General features: G+C 42.5%; 1 protein-coding gene across 1 annotated transcript in view; it reads left to right on the forward strand.

Annotated features, from left to right (window-relative positions):
• The window catches only part of dnah9 (dynein, axonemal, heavy chain 9), a 153,996-nt gene that overhangs the window by 129,653 nt on the left and 7,629 nt on the right, over window positions 1-16,714 (forward strand). The window contains exons 73-78 of the mRNA XM_047610044.1: window positions 298-425; window positions 4,985-5,212; window positions 8,126-8,317; window positions 8,469-8,660; window positions 12,081-12,251; window positions 15,723-15,905. Of these exons, the coding sequence (XP_047466000.1) occupies window positions 298-425; window positions 4,985-5,212; window positions 8,126-8,317; window positions 8,469-8,660; window positions 12,081-12,251; window positions 15,723-15,905 (1,094 nt within the window). The remainder of the gene's footprint in view (window positions 1-297; window positions 426-4,984; window positions 5,213-8,125; window positions 8,318-8,468; window positions 8,661-12,080; window positions 12,252-15,722; window positions 15,906-16,714) is intronic.

Consider the following 16,714-nt stretch of genomic DNA (forward strand, 5'->3'; position numbering starts at 1 on the left):
ATTTCTCAGGAACCCCTTGACAGATTTCTTTAAATTTTGCATAATGGTAAAATAACTTGGACTCGGAATGAACCAACTTCACTCACCAGGTCATATGCTAATTATGGCAACCTTTCATACAAACGTCTATTGCAGTGCAATAATGAAACCATGACATCGGTGAAGTTTGCAAAAACATTTATAATAAATTCCTCCTTCTTGACTTCATTATGTATTTAATATGTGCCTTTACAGATGTTGTATCACACTGCAGCTTGAGTCAGAAATATTTTGAAAGGTTTCTCTGTTTCCTTTCAGGTAAAAAGCTGGGCTACACATTTGACTACAAGAACTTCCACAATGTTTCCCTTGGTCAAGGCCAGGAGGTTATAGCTGAACAAGCCCTCGATCTGGCAGCGAAGAACGGTCACTGGGTCATATTACAGGTACAGTGCACCTGTGCACACGCTACTGCTTCCTCACTGCAGTATGAAATAGAAGCCACAACACTGGCAACAACACCAGCTTGTTTGTTTTGATGCGAATAACCCCTATTGAGTCAAATTATTCTTTAATACAAGATGGGAATTTAATCTGATTATTTCACGTCGTCTTTCACAGCATTGTCCTTTGTGCTGAACCCCATCCACCTCACACACAGACATTAAAGTGATACATACTATACTGCAGGCACACAGGAAACACAAGCAAACATTCCTATCTGAAACACATTTTGCAAAATGAATACAGGGTTCACCCATGTCAAGGATTTTCTATTCAGGAGAGATTTTAGGTGCCATTTTCATTATCTGAATGTGCAGCGAATGAGGTGAATTATCACATTGTTTTTCATTGCATACTCAGTGGGGTGTTTGCATTCTTCCCAGGTTTTGTCTGCGTGGAAAAGTGAATTTAATTTTCTGCGGAAATTTCCTAACTGAAAGGGCCGCGGCATTATACAGTACAATATCTACAGCCACGGTGTCTGTTCTCCTCTTATCTGGAGGGCAACACTGGCTTTTGCATTTTAAGTGGAAACCTTGGTGGAATTCTAATGGGAAGTATCGACAGATATGAACCGCAGACCAGGCACTGTGGGACACTCTTTTCTTTTAATTCACACAGCTGGTAGAAAGAAATTAAAAGGAGGAGGTTGGGACAGCGTCACTCTCGGCTCCTGACCCAGCCTAGCGTAGACAAGCAGTTGTTTAATTACCTTTGCATGAGAATCCCAATCGATAGGCTTAAAAAGGCCTCGTCCCCCTGGCAACAAGCTGCCCACGCCTTTTATCATCCTCTGTCTGTTTGTGTGCCCGCTGAGAGCCACCCCCGTGGCACTGGCCGTGCAGGGAGAGGAAAACAGAGGGGAAGCGGGGAGGTATCATATTCTCATCTCTCTGCTGCTTTTACAAACACTATCTTCTCCATCTTCCCTCTTCTGTTCCTCCCCCCACTCTATTAATCCGCCACGTAACTTTAATACAGTACTTTGGTCTTATCATTTTCTCCACCGCATCTACCCTCTTATCAATCCTCACTCCCTCCTACCTTTCCCGCTAAGCTGCCGTCTCTCCCTCCCGCACTCAACCTTCTCATCTCTGTCCTCCTACCCATCCAGCCCCAGCCTCTTGTCTCACAGTCCACCTTCATTCTGCCGCTGCCAGGCCCAGCTCTATCAACGGAGGGCCGGGTCAATGGCAGGTTCCCCTTCACAGACGGGCAATTATACTGCAGCTCGGGCTAGAATGGGCCTGGGAGACAGAGATGCAGAAACTCTGAAGCAGCCCATTGTGAGGGAGGAGGGGGGGGGGATGGAGAGGCAATCAATCGGGCAGATTGGAGTTGAATATCCCACATGGGCCAGGCAGTCAGAATCGAGTGGCCTAAACTCACCAGCCTCTCCGCACGGTTACGGCAAAAGTCACCCCATTTGGATCCAGTGGGAGAAATAAGTGCAGATAAAAGAGACAGTGTGGTGAAGAAACCTCACCAAAATGTCTTCTTTTCACTTTACTTTGGATGGAGAAGCCACATAGCTTTGATAGTCTTTTGAAACTAAATGGTTCACACATCCCTCGACAAGAAATAAAATCTTAAATTAGGAGTTTGAAAGATTCTGTTTAACTTTTGATATAGAGGTGACCCTCTTTAACCTACGAGAAGCGCAATGAATAAACTGAAGCTACACTCAAAATATCAATATTGTAGCCGCGCTTCATTAATTGATGTGAATTACTCTGCAGAGGGAGAGTGGCTCATGTGAAGTGACATTTTATACTCTTATAATAGAACAGCAAATGGAAAGAGCCGGTGGCAGAGCTGCGAAGTTCAGATAGTCACCAGAAGTGTCGCCAAGGCTCTGGATAATTCAGACCTGGTATTAACATCCTGGGTGATCTGATCACAAGTGTGTTAACACTTGTTATTAAAATGTGTCCACACGGATCTGGAGTCACCATCAGTCGTCAGTTTCCTGCTCCGTACGCACATAACACGCAGGCCACGTCACCAGGGTGCAGTAGAAACCATCGCCGTCTCAAAATAATGGATCGCTGCTCCTATTTCAGAAGCACAAACAGTGGCGCCCGCTGCACGTTATTATCCTTTTCGTTTACTCTGCTCTGATGACAGATATTTTAGAGGCGCGCTCAGAGCTCAGATTAGAACTCTGATGCTGAAAGCGCCCGTACGCAGATTGATGCCGGTGCTGCGCTGTTTGCAGCAGACCCCGCCAATTTAACTCCACATAGCTGCTGTGCATACACCAGCATGAACATGTGGCTAATTAACCACATGCCAGTGCATGCTTTTTTTTTTTTTAGGACGGAATTACTGATAGTGGATGAAAAAGTTTCATTTTTTAATGGCTTTTACCTGAACGCATTATTCTCCGACAAGCACATAACACCTCATGCAGTTTTATGCCCCTGTGCTCCTGTTTATTCCAGTAGCAGTAATACGTATCAGCTTTATCTTGTGCTATTGTTTGCGTCATGTTTAGATGCTGCTTGTGTGCTTTAATTCAGGTCTATGTATGATATCTGTATGTGTCGACTCGTTCCTCCTGCTGCTCTACTTTTTCTTCCGCTCTGTTTTCCTGTCTCGACCTGGCTGGCCTCCAGCAGATAGGTCCCTCCATATGAGCTGCTCAAGGCTTCCACATATTAAAAAGGAGTTTTTTTAGTGTTTGCTCTGGTTGTTTCATGCTGGAGGTTCTGTAAAGTATGTTATTGTATATATAATAAAGGTTTAATTTAACTGAATTGAAATTTGCCCTTTGGCCTCATCCAGCATTGCTGTGCATGCAGCTCAAAATATGCACAATTCAAACGTGCATTAATATCAATCAGTGATACATATAAATCAGTTTTATTTCAGCTGTTTGTGTACTTGGACCTCTTTTACAACACCAAACCTATGGCACATATGACAAAACTCTGACACGTACCATCCCCTCCACGTTTGTGATTCTCACCATTTTCAAATTTAGACTGAGCAGCTTGTCGTGCTGTCAGCGTGTTGGCAGTTCATCCCTCAGTCCCGGTCGCCGTGTCCCTACGTCAGCCTGTGCTCTGCAGGGCCGCCTCCTCCGTGCCGGAGCCCAGCTGTGCAGCCGTCCTAAACGCTGCTCCACGACCGATGTGCGTTCGCATGCGTGACAGACAAAGATTGTTCGCGTGCGCCCGTGTTTGTATTTACCATTGTGTGTGGTTCCATGTGCGGTTTCAGTGTGCCATTGTGCTTTCCCTCAGGTTGCGTTTGATAGCAATGCATCAAAGACCTTGCCAGTGGTGTCTTCTAATGGGTTTTAGATTCAACTTTTACATTATTATGTAAATAGATGGCTCTTTGATGTAGTATCAGCGCAGTCATCACGGGGGCTGCAAGGCCCTTATCAAGAAGACGCTGAGGGAACACAAAAACGTGGCACCTGGAAGTTAATTAAAAAGCCATAAAATAGTAGCTGCTCCTCTGTCTTGTTTGTTTGTCTGTCAGACTGCTCTCTCTCTCTCTTTCTCCCTCTCTCTTTTCCCCCTGCAGCCAGAGGATGAATGGTTTCATTACAGTGACAAGTTCTGAGGCAGTCTCTCACTTCTTCTGTTGGCTCTCTTTATTGCCCAAGTATTTACATGCCAAGAGGAAGGGTTGTACTCCGGCTGGATGAAAAAGCGCTTGAATTTAGACTTTTAATTTGTATACCATGCATTATTCTCCAAGGTTTCAGGAGGCAAACTAACTTAAAGCCCTTCTCGGCTTCTAGCTCCTCCTGGACTTCCCTCTCATACAATGTAAAACTTTTTTCTTTTGCAATAACTCTCCCAAAAATTGACGTTCCACTCCTTGTCACGTCCCGTCATTCGGAAAGTGGGCTCCAGCCATCATAAGGAAGATTAAATATGGAGAGCAAAGGGAAATGAGAAAGTAAAGAGGCTTATGAATTAATGACTGGAGTTATTAGTGCTGTAATTAGATTTAGGGAATGGGCAGTGCTGCATGGTGAGATGTGGGGCGGCGGTGGGGGGGCTTGGTTGAGTCCTTATCATTCACAGGATATCCTGTAAGTGTCAGGACAGTTGAGATGGAAAATTGAGCTCATCCATGCTTGTGTGATAGTACAAGTCAGCTCGGCTGCCCCCGCCGCGGCGAGAGATGAATATGCAGAAAAGTCGAGCTGAAGTTACCCCGCAGAATGGCCGCGTAATGTCAGAAACCTGGATATGGATTTCAAGGGCTGTGTACCATTTAATTTGGTGCCACATCAAAGTCACAGCGAGGAGAGGGGGATATGCAACATTTTAATTGCTCCTTTTTGCCGGTTGTCATTACAAGAATAAACGATTCCAACATCAAGTACTTTGTTGAGCTATTATGTGTTATTCATAAACACTTTTCATACACAGATAACCAAATAACATCATCCAGGGTTAGATTAGGTTAGATTAGGAAAGCTAGCCTTCCTTAACTCTATCCTTGCTGCTACTGATTTCCGTTCCTCCCCCTGTAGAACATCCACCTCGTGGCCCGCTGGCTGGGCACGCTAGAAAAACTGCTAGAGCAGCATGCAGAGGGAAGCCATGAGAACTTCAGGGTGTTTGTCAGCGCTGAGCCCTCCTCCTCCCGCGAGGGACACATCATCCCTCAGGGCATCCTGGAGAACTCCATCAAGATCACCAATGAACCACCTACAGGCATGCACGCAAACCTGCACAAGGCTCTGGACAACTTCACCCAGGTAACACTGCACAGGTTACAGAGCAAAGCAGCTTTCAGCAGTGGAGGATAATCAAGTGCTTTTATTGAACTACTGTACTTAAGCAGCCTGGTGTACGCCACATTTCGATTTGATTTGGTTTGATTTTTATTTGTCTCAAACAAGCACAACCACCAAAACTAACAGTAATAGAGAAAAGAAAAAAAAGTCACACTGTGAAAAAGTGCAAGTTCGAGAAAGAGCTGAAGGAAGCAGAGATTGTCAAGTTCAGCCCCCCCAACCACCTACCCACGTTGTCATATAACCTCAAGATCCATGACAACTTTAATCTTTTTAATCTTTAATCTTAAACATTCAACTTTGATGTGAGCCAGAGCCCTGATTATAAACTTACTGACAAAATAAAATCCTTTCAGAAAAAGTTTTTAATTAGCTGTCCAGTTCATTATAACTGACCAAGAGTGTTTGTTTGTATTTACTTTTAAATTGTTGTAATTTAGTGCATATTTTCATGTCCTCATCTAGTTTATTCCACAGTTGTACACTACACACAGAGATGAACACTTTTCAGAGTTAAATGGCTGGTAGGCTGTTAATAATATGTTGTATGTTCCCTCTCTGACATGAACATTATTTGAATGTTGCTTGGTAACAACTTATTCCAGGCTTTAAACAAAATCTGAATTTAACTCCCAGAACTTTAAAATACTGGATTTTAATTTTGTTTAATTTAATTTCATTTTAATTTTATTTTTGGACCGTGTTTCAATCGATACAGAGAAAGGTCTACATGCAGGTCTTTAGTCATACAACCAATAAGAGCCAGCCTTCCAGTCTAGTACTTACGTATGTTTTTGAGTATTTCCATTCCTTGCTGCTGCTTCCATTTATAGTTACACTTTAGTCTACACATTATTTTACACATCTTTCCTGTTTTGGCTGGCTCTCACTGCCCTCACTGGCCCAGCTTTTGGCAGCTACACATTACTCACCCACCACCACCAAACACCACAAAGATAAAATTAGTGGATATGTGGTTAATATAATGTAGTGTTTTGTAGCTTAAGAGGCAGTTGTGTTTCTCAGGAGTTGGTAGAGACCAAAACAGAGCTAAAAGGAACATGGTTTATATTTGTATGGTAGTAAACATGACTAAATGTTGCTCAATTACTTGGTGTCACTATTTTCCTTTTTCAGTCTTAGTTTTGAACTAGTGGCCTGAAAGCAAGTCTGGTTTGACTGAAGTTTTACAAATCAACTTGAAAAATATGTGACTCTTTTATTAATGAACTTTTTAGCTACACCCACGAGTGGAGAATGAGGTCACCACACAATTTTCCTGTTACAGTTCAAGTGCCCGTTCCAAGGGATCTTCAGTATTTCTTGACACATGCTACCTACCCCCGCAGGCTCATTTATCGTTTTCACTGTGAGTGGCAGTTGGGACAACACTTGCCAATTTTCTCTCCAGATTTCTCATCAAGTTGCCAATTTGCAGAAATGTTTCAGCTAGCAGATGGTGTAGTCACCTTTCACTCACCCTGGAATTGCCTCTGACCTATGGAGACAGACATGACCGTAGCACATGCTTATGTTAAAAGTTGAAGGTGACAGCATCACTTGAAGACTCAACGTTTTGTAAAGTCAATTTGCTACTTTTTGTTTGTTATCGAACGGCAGCCAGACAATATCATGCTCCTAGACTGTTCTATATCCCCCGTAGTTAGAATGGATCAGTGTGCTGCAGTGGCCTCTCCTAGCTTTTCTGTATCTTATCAGGTCTTCGTCTCTATCTAAGCCTTACCATTACCTCAGTGCTCTGCTGCCAATGCATCTTCCTCCGCACCATTACCTGAGTGCTCAGCTTCCTCCCAGTCCATTTCCACGAATCTTAGTTTGCCGATGTCTATCTGCTTGATAAGTGCTACGTGCCTCTGAGCCCTGCCCTATGCAGAGCTGCAGGGAGGTCTGCTGAGGTAAGGATGAGGGAATATTCCAGTCATGTATAGCCAGTGAAAGCTAATCAATGTACAGCTAACTCTTTGTAATAGCCCGCCTGCATGGCTGAAGCCATAGCTTAACCAGAGAAATGACAACTATACGTACGGCTCCACAACCTATTTCCCCAGAACTCCACATGATGGAGTCTTGTTGGGCTAAAATAAGCTGATATGGATTTTTTTCCCCTTTTATTTCCTTTTTCAATAAAACTGATCAATTGAGCTACTCGTGGACACCTACATGTTAACGTCTGCACATGCACTTGCGTTTGTGTTTATGTATCTTTCATTGCAATCTGACTGCATGCATCTCTCCAGTCCACAGGTCATAAATAGGGAGGCTATACTTCTCTTTCAGCTGTGTTGAGCAGAAGGGTAACGTACAGAATATTAACTAACTCTTAGAAAGGGTGTGTGTGTGTGTGTGTGGTAGTGAGCTTGCACTCTAGTCATGGACCACTCTGCATCGTAAGAGTCAGCTCTCCAGGGCATTGCAGCAGGGAAACTGAAAGGGCCTTCATACAGCACTCACTCATGACACATGCTGGAATAAAGAGAATTTAGTCCTCCTATTTCCATAGGGGTTATTGGCATGCTTATTTAACTGTCTCTCCCCCCAGAGATTACAATGCCATTTACGTCCATTTTTTTTTATTTGCCTGTCTGGAATAATGAGCCCAGGAGACGGTTGGAGGCTGAAAGCGCTTGACAAGTTGTGACAATTAAAAAGGAATCTCATCGTTGGGTTTATTGCCACCGAGTCATCTCATTGTCTGTCTGTTAGCGCGCCGCACCGCTGGGGACTTGACAAAATAAAACAGATCACAGGACTGCCTGCCACAACTTTTTACCTGTAATATGCCGACGTGGCTCTGTTAATGCGGCCATGCGTGCGCGTTTTAAATGTGTCACTCTTGGTGTTTTCGCTTCCCAGGACACTCTGGAAATGTGCGCGAGGGAGAATGAGTTTAAGAGCATTCTGTTTGCCCTGTGCTACTTTCATGCTGTGGTGGCGGAGAGGAGGAAATTTGGTCCTCAGGGTTGGAACAGATCATACCCCTTTAACACCGGGGACCTCACTATTTCTATCAACGTCCTCTACAACTACCTGGAAGCAAATCCTAAGGTACACGTGTTTCTTTATTTCTTCTTTTACTGTGCAGAGGATTACAATGGCTACCGTTTGTAATCTTAATTGGAAACCGAACACATGCGACCTGAGCTAGGCAACACGGGCCACCTTTTGGCAAAGCAACATCTCCTCCTGTAATTTCCAGGTGCCGTACGACGACCTGCGCTACCTGTTTGGTGAGATCATGTATGGGGGTCACATCACGGACGACTGGGACCGCCGTCTGTGTCGGACCTACCTGGAGGAGTTTATCAAACCCGAGATGATGGAGGGAGAGCTGTACCTAGCGCCTGGTTTCCCCTTGCCTGGAAACATGGATTATAACAGCTACCACCAGGTAATGACAAGGCAGGACTCATGTTAGGCCATTCACAGCCATTAGACTACTGGAAACATTAAGTAGGCAACAAAAAAGAAGAAGATCAGGACACCATGGTGGAATCAGGTTATGAATACAATATAACATTGTTACAATTAAAAGAAATATTACAATTACACCACTTTAGGTGTTGTCTCAGGGCTACCAGGGGCACCCAAGAGGCTTCCATGCAGTCTCCATTAAATTAGTGGTGTTTTAATAGAATGTCTATAATTAAAAGGTTTTTACTGTCATCATTCCCCATATACAGGGTGCAGTTACACAGTTCAGTGCTAAATCAATAACAATAAAACTCTTCGCATATGAGTCCCTGGGACATAACAGATTGCAGTTTGAGATATATAAATATTTCTGTGGGTGGAAAAAATTCGCCACTAGGTCCAACTGGCAAACTTGTGAGCAAACAGAGATTACAAAGTCATCTTACATGAAACGCATGAAAGTCAACATGAGTGAAATGAGTGAGTCATGGAACACACAAAATATTTTAATTGTGGTTGATTTTGGGATTTTTCTTCCTCACATTTCACTTTAAGTTCTCATATATCTTCTGTTTTTAAGATACTCGTATAGAATTTCAATGATGTTTGCCTGTCATTCTAAAAGCTTCAGTTCGGCTTGTCTTGCTTGAAGTATTTCATGATGGATTTTGAGGTCTGCTTTAAATCGTTGTCCTGTTGTAGAAGCCAGCCAGTGTTACTTTCTTGGCAGGGATCAAAGACTTCTGTCACTACTACAGATTTGCAATTAGATTCCAGAGAGAGCATGCAGGAGATCTTTAAAGATCCATAGTGGAAAATCAAGGAGAAGGGGGATCGCATTAGCAGTTGGCATGGACCTTTTCAATACCATGCCAACCTACTCCTCTAAAGCAGCACCACTTCTCAAGGTATATTTATGCACTGTTTTTTTATTGACACGTAAGTTGTTCCAACATCTTGAGAACTTGTCACAGTTCTTCTTTTGGAGTAAAAGATTTGCCCATTAGTCTTAGTTTTCAAGGCAGCGTCTGGGTACAGCAACATGTAGTCTAGGTTGAGATTGCTCTCAGCTCAGCATGATGTCACTCAAAATGTCTTGGAAAAACATATCTTGAAAGCATTGAGAACGCAGAAGGTGTCCAGTCTGTACACAACCTAGTGTGATGGCCCTTCTCTAACTTAAGGAATAGACCAGAAAGAAAATTGTCAGAAGAAATGTATTTACTTCAGTTTATGACTTCTAGGTATGTGAGACCAGAATGTGCTGATATTTAGTGGAATCCATTCTGCCATCTGTCCCTGCTTTGTTTCATGTGCTGATCACTGCCCCACAACCCCAAAGTTACTATTTGGCAAGGCCTGTGAAACGCTAGTCTTCAAAGCATACCAGTGCTGATTGCGGATGAAGAACTTCATCATCTGTCCACAGTACTTGCTTCCCCCATGACTCTGACTTATCTAGATGTTGCTTTGCAGACTGTGAAGAGGCACGGCTTACCTCTGAGGACTCGTCATTGTGAACCTCGTTTGCGCATAAGTGCTGCACAGTGGAACGATGTACTACCGCTAGCTTTACCTTTGGGAAAGCAGTTAATAAAGCAGCTAATATCATCTTTCAAATTGTTACTGGGTTTCCACGGTCAAAAAATGAATTGTGTTGCTCAATACTACGTCTGATGAACACAGATACACTGTGCAACTAGATGTATAACAGTTTTGCTTTGTATAATGTATACACACTACAGTAATGTTACAGTAGGAACACACACAAGGATACAATTAAAGGAAGATCATTGTAACTATTAGTACAAAAGCTGTCGTCAGTATTTATATTCAATTGTTCATGTATGTGACAAAACTCTGTGCCTATATGAAGGGTTACCCTGTTTCCCCTGTGTTAATATTCTTAGTGAACTGGGCTAAATCACTACACTAGCAATCATTCAACACTACTATTTCATGAAAATACACAAATGACTCTGCTTTCCTACTTCCTGGTGTGACTAGACTGAGATCAAACACAATTTTCAGTCATGCTCTCCTGGGACTTAAACATAATAGAAACATGCAGCCTAATGTCCATCAGTCATTGCGTGTGTGATCCATCAATAATGTTGACACAGACACGATAAAGTCTGACTTTGCCTTTAGGGCTCTCCAGACAAGAGTCATGACACAATCAAGTTACTTCTCCACCTCAGTCTTCTTCACCTTGTCTGACATCTGGTGGTATTTATCATTTTACTCAAACCTCGATTGACAGGTGTAAATAAGGATGGGTTGTGTTTGTGTGAATAAAGAAGCATATGATGGTCATTTCAGGTCAGATTTCTGTGAAATTTCTACACTGTGACAGTTAGGACCTGCTTCAGTCGAGTCTCTCAAGAAAAACTGACAACATTTATATGAATAATTGTCATCAGTGTGGATTTCCCCCTAAAGCTCCCCGAGGAGTCAGAACCAGTGAGGACATGACTTGTCTTTAATTTAACCTCAGTCTGGGTGCTGCTCTGTGGGCACATCCTGGCTGTCACAGTGGCCCCTGTGGGAGGCTCTGGAGCTTTTTACGGTCGGCTGTCACCACACAACCACACTGAGGCCAGAGCGGTAGAGATTTGGACGAAGAACAGGGTCTTTAAAGGCCTGTGGGTCTGTTAGGCCATCGCCTTTCTCACAACCATCTGGAGCAAACTTACGGTATATTTGGGAGAAGTGGGGGGGAGTGAAATAGACACAGAGAAGAAAACCAGTGACTCAGCCATTTTACTCATCTTTTAACAAAATACAGGTGTATGCTATCAGTAAAAGCTGGCCAGAAAGCACAGAGGAGATCAAACAAGCTGCCTACAAAGAGATTGTATATTAAAGGCCAGTATATCTTCTACCAAAACTTTCCTCAGGACGCTATGATGAGAAGAACTTTATTTAATGTGTGCCACACAAAAATCAACCTCCTTCAGTTGAGTTCCCACTTTCATCTGCGCTGACTTTAAAGCGTATTAATATTCATCAGGGATGAACAGATGGAAAATGCCACATTTCCTTCCCCTTGTTGTGGTCATTAGCAGTCTGTCAATTGATCCAGACAGTTTGAATCTCACCCAGAAATTTCTTGTCATTTATTTGGTTTCATTCTTGTCTTTTGTCAGCAGTACTTTAGAAGAAACACCTCAGTGAGAGGAAAAGATGAGACTTTGTAGACAGGATGTAAATGGAGTTGCCAATCTCTGTGCTGTTAATTTAAAAAGAGCCTATGTGCAAGTTTGGGTTAGTGCTGAAATATTTTACCATTCGGGTCAATATAAAGTAAATTAGACTGGCTGATCTTTTGTAATATGTACACTTTCTGTCTATACAAGATTATCACCCAGTTCTGACATAGTTTCTTCTTCTCTAGTACATTGATGACACTCTACCTGCTGAGTCTCCGTATCTGTACGGCCTTCATCCCAACGCTGAGATCGGCTTCCTCACACAAACCTCCGAGAAGCTTTTCCGCACGGTGCTGGAGATGCAGCCCAGAGACGGAGGAGCAGGTGAGGGAGGCGGGACCACACGCGAGGAGAAGGTAAACATTGTCTCCTAATGAGTTTGTTGATTGAGTGTAGCGACATAGCCCGATCAGTGGATTAGCTGATTGTTTATCCTCGTGGACTGTCATCTTTTATTCAAAATGTGACCATGTAGGATTGTCTGTAGTGGCTTGCGTTGCGGTCTGATTGCTGACCTGTCAGTAAACTAATAAATAAAACTCAATTGGGATGCTAGTGAGCAAAGCTGCGCTAATCTGATAATCGCCACACATCTGTGTGTGAGTGTGTGCAGGAGGCTTTTGGTTTTTAACTGTAGATGGCAAATAATATTCCTGTTTGACCTTGAATGAAGAATGCTGCCTTACTGAGCTTTTACACAACCCAAATGAGAGGAGGAATGCCAACTGTGCAACTTGGTCTGACTGCCTACATTTCACCCCACTTATCTAGGGGATTCTTAACAGATGCTTGCTGGGATGAGGTCAGGGCTCCTCTTCAAAGTTCTTCCTCACCAAACTGTTAATATCATTTCTTTGTGTTCATAGAGGATAGTGACTAGTTTTTAATGTAAACTTTTAATGTAAACAAATATCCCTTATTACCACTGCAGTACACACAGAGTGTACAGAGTTTTGTTTTCAGCTCTGCAAGATGCTCAGTATTATTAAAAACAGCATTAACATAAAAGGAGAACAGGTACACTAAATCACTAAGTCAGAATGGGATGGAATTGAATAGAATTTAATATATATATATGAGTATACATATAGAATAAAAATGTAAATATGACTGTGAAAGAGACAATATGGGATATGGGATATACGGTTATATGCAAGCCCGGGACCACCACATTTGATAACACACACCTTTTCGGCATTGGCATAATACTGCAGTTAAAAAAATGATGTCATTTTAAAGAGTGTGATTTTCTTTCATTGTAGCCCGCATTGTTTTTAGTCATCTGGGCTACACAAAACTGACCCAAACACTTTTCCTTTTGTTTCCAGGCCTAAAAAGTAGCTTAGCCTCGGCCTACTGGTTAAAAAATGAACAACCTAACCTGTGATGGTGAGTGGTGGCTTTGCATTTACAAATACCCCTAGAATTATTGGATTCCTTTGTAAAGAGGTGCACAGCTGCTTTGGCATAACATAGGAAATAGACAAAATTATATCATTTTTAAAAGAGTGATTTTCTTTCATTTCTGTACATTATTCTCAATCACCTACAAAAAACTGCCTAACACATTTTTCCAGTGCCAAAAGTAGCTTAGCCTTGAAGACATAAATAGACATTCAAAACATTCAAATTCAGAAAGATCCTGAGCTGATGTGTGAACTGAGGCCTTCCCTGAAGAGGACTGTCTCACTAAAGTCCAGACAGGAGGCACAGAATTTTAAATGTCTGATGACAACAGGTGACATTTTCCGTAGCGCCTGCACGCTGAATTTAAAATAAATTGCACGGCAACTGTTTGGGGCCTGTGAAAGCACCCAGGGTGATTTTTACAAGGATGGTATTTTCTGGTTCAGTACAACTCTGAAACAAAGCTTATTTGAGTGTAAAAGCTCAAACAAATATTCTGTCAAGGAGTGCAGCCTTGCGCACTCCCTCAATGGAGCAAGTGTCACTTTTTTAATACCATAAATAAGGGTCTTGCCTGTCTGGGCGTTAGCTTTGTTAAAAAGTCATTTATGCTTACTGTTGCCTGAAACAAGCAGTAAAATGCTACAAGATTTTCTTTTAGTGCTTTCAGTCGTATTTCTCATCTCACTTTAATAAAGGTATGGTTACTTTCATGCTTGAGAATTTATCTGTATTAATCCAAAAGATTGCATGTTGTTGTGTAAAGTGACATTTTGACATTTCCTTAAGATTAGCATGGCGTTACGAATCACAGTGGTAATCATCTGTTTCTCTGAAAAATAAACAGCCTGCAGTGTTTGAAGAAGCCAGAGGGTTGTTCAGTACCAATTACAGCTGTTGTGAACCATCTGGATGAAAAAAAAAAAAAAAAAAAAAAGTCTGCTATGTAATTAAAAAGACTTTTTGTTGTGGTGGTGTTTCCAGTGCATATAGCCACAAACAATCATCTTAGATCAGAGTGCTGTTTCATGAATCACAAAGAAAGAAGAAATAAGCCTGACTTAATTTATCATGTGTATGCATGCGTCCATGGTAGACCAGTCCAGATCCAACTAGCTCAGGTTTAGCTACACCTCTTGCTTGACCAGTGTTCGGTTGACTATACATTTCCAGATGATCGCACTTTAACCTTTTTAGCCGAACATCAAATTAATGCTAATGGACAATTAGTCCAATGGCTGCAGTGTCACAGAATGAATCAGCATATTACGTGTTCTCTTAAAATGTCACTGAAAAAAATCCGCTAATTACAGTAAAAAACCTGAGGAGCAGCCAATCTGATACAATTAAAACTATTTCCACCATATGGAGGCTGGTCTGTTGCTTGCACAGCTCAAAGAACAACATCCTGCTGATCTGAACGGTTCCTGAAACAACTCGATTTAACGTTACAGTCAAGTTAATCTCTTCCTGTGTGAGCTCAGCCCTGGTTAAAAGAGGACTTTTGTTTTCTTGAGTCGTATGTGTTCTGTGTTGCTCTGGGGCACAGTTCTCTCTTTACATTTTTGTCTGTGTTTCAAAGTCAGAGATTTGTTCATAAACCGGGCTTGACTTGAGCTCATAAGCTCCAAGTCAGATTTACGAAGTCTCTAAATCCAGGTTCAGGTTGTGAGGATAGTCTAAGACAGGCTGTTCACAATAAACCTCTAGACCAAGGTTATGTAGAAGAAAGAATTTCCACAGTAACTTTGGTCAGATGTAAGATGCTGTGTAAGTACGTCCTACTTACCTCTGGTATTAAACGTTTTAGCTGCTGTGTGTGTGTGTGTGTGTGTGTGGTTGCGTTTCTGTTCGATGTATGACCTTTCTGGCTCAGAAGCCTGGATACTCTTGGTCTTAACAGATGACAGCCATGCGGAGCTTACCAACCAGGCCCACTTTGTATTCAGGGAGTATTCAAGGGCTGCCAAACCCGCATCAGATATTTGAACTGAAAAATCCATAAATATGATGACCTCATATCCTTTGTTCGACACCTAATCCATTGATTGATCGCTAATGCCGGTTGTCTTGGGAAAATGTTGACACAGACATTAGCTTTCATCACTTACACACAAAAAATATGATGTGAGCTTTGATTTTCTGAAGGGATTAGCCTGTTATTGAAAACAAAGAGCTGGAGTTGCAAAATATAGCTTCATGAATATTTATGCAACTGTCTATTTCAAACTGTAAGTTTCTCAGGCTGTCAGCATTGGCAAGACCGTCTTTATCTGACACAGATGTCCTGATCTCTAGTCCAACGCTTTTCAAAAGAGTATCCGTGCCCTTTTATGTTTCTTGGTCTAAGTAAGTTTAAGGATGAGCTATTTTACCGTAACCTTCTCTCTCTTCTCCTTCGTGTCCTCCCGTATCATCAGGTGCGTGCGGCGCTGGAGGAGATTATGGAGAAGCTCCCAGAGGAGTTCAACATGGCCGAGCTGCTGGGGAAGGCAGAGGAGAGGACCCCGTACCAGGTCGTGGCGCTGCAAGAGTGTGAGCGCATGAACCTCCTCACCCAGGAGATCAGACGCTCCCTCCGCGAGCTCAGCCTTGGACTCAAGGTCAGGGGACTTTGATGTTAGCAGAGTTTCAAAAGGACGGCGCTGGTGGTGATGACGATGATTTACATTACTTGTGAGAAATTGTCAGTGCTATACATATTTGAAACTAATGTCTCCAGTCTGAGACGCCTTTACAATAGAAAGGGACGGTTGTGAAGTTTTATAGATGAAAAGAGAGAGAAGTCCATGGGGTGGTGTACTAATGTTTCAGTCCAATATCAAGTAATCTTTTAGCTCTGTGTTTGGCTAATCTATGTTCGCCAGCTTTTCTTTTCATCTGTTTTGTCCTCGGCTGGTAGTGTACAATGGAATATTAGCGTTGCATTAAGAGGAAGCAGTCTAAGGCCAAGGATGATGGGAGCAGTGAGACTAAACTAAGCTGTGAACTGCAGAGCTGGTTGGATGTGTAATCACCTCTGATCTACACTGATGAGGCATTACATTATGACCACCTGCCTAATATTATGTACGTCTCTCTTGTGCATCTAAATCAGTTGTGAGTCATCAGAGAATGGACATGAGTCTTCTGAGGGTGTATGGAAACAGGATGTTGTTAATGGAGGGCTCTGGGTTGAGGGGAGGGGCCTGTGTGGATCATCCCACAGATACTTAATCAGTTTGAGTTGTTCCTAAACCGTTTGTGTGTGTGTGTGTGTCAGAGTGATAAGTAACATCCACATGAATGAATGTCAGGATGAATATTTAACACAACAAAATAACGAGGCCCCTCCCCTCAACCCAGAGCCCTCCATTAACAACATCCTGTTTCCAGCCACCCCAGGACGCCCTCAGAAGACCCATGTTTTTCT

The sequence above is a fragment of the Mugil cephalus genome, chromosome 16 (assembly GCF_022458985.1).
Source record: "Mugil cephalus isolate CIBA_MC_2020 chromosome 16, CIBA_Mcephalus_1.1, whole genome shotgun sequence".
NCBI lineage: Eukaryota > Metazoa > Chordata > Actinopteri > Mugiliformes > Mugilidae > Mugil > Mugil cephalus.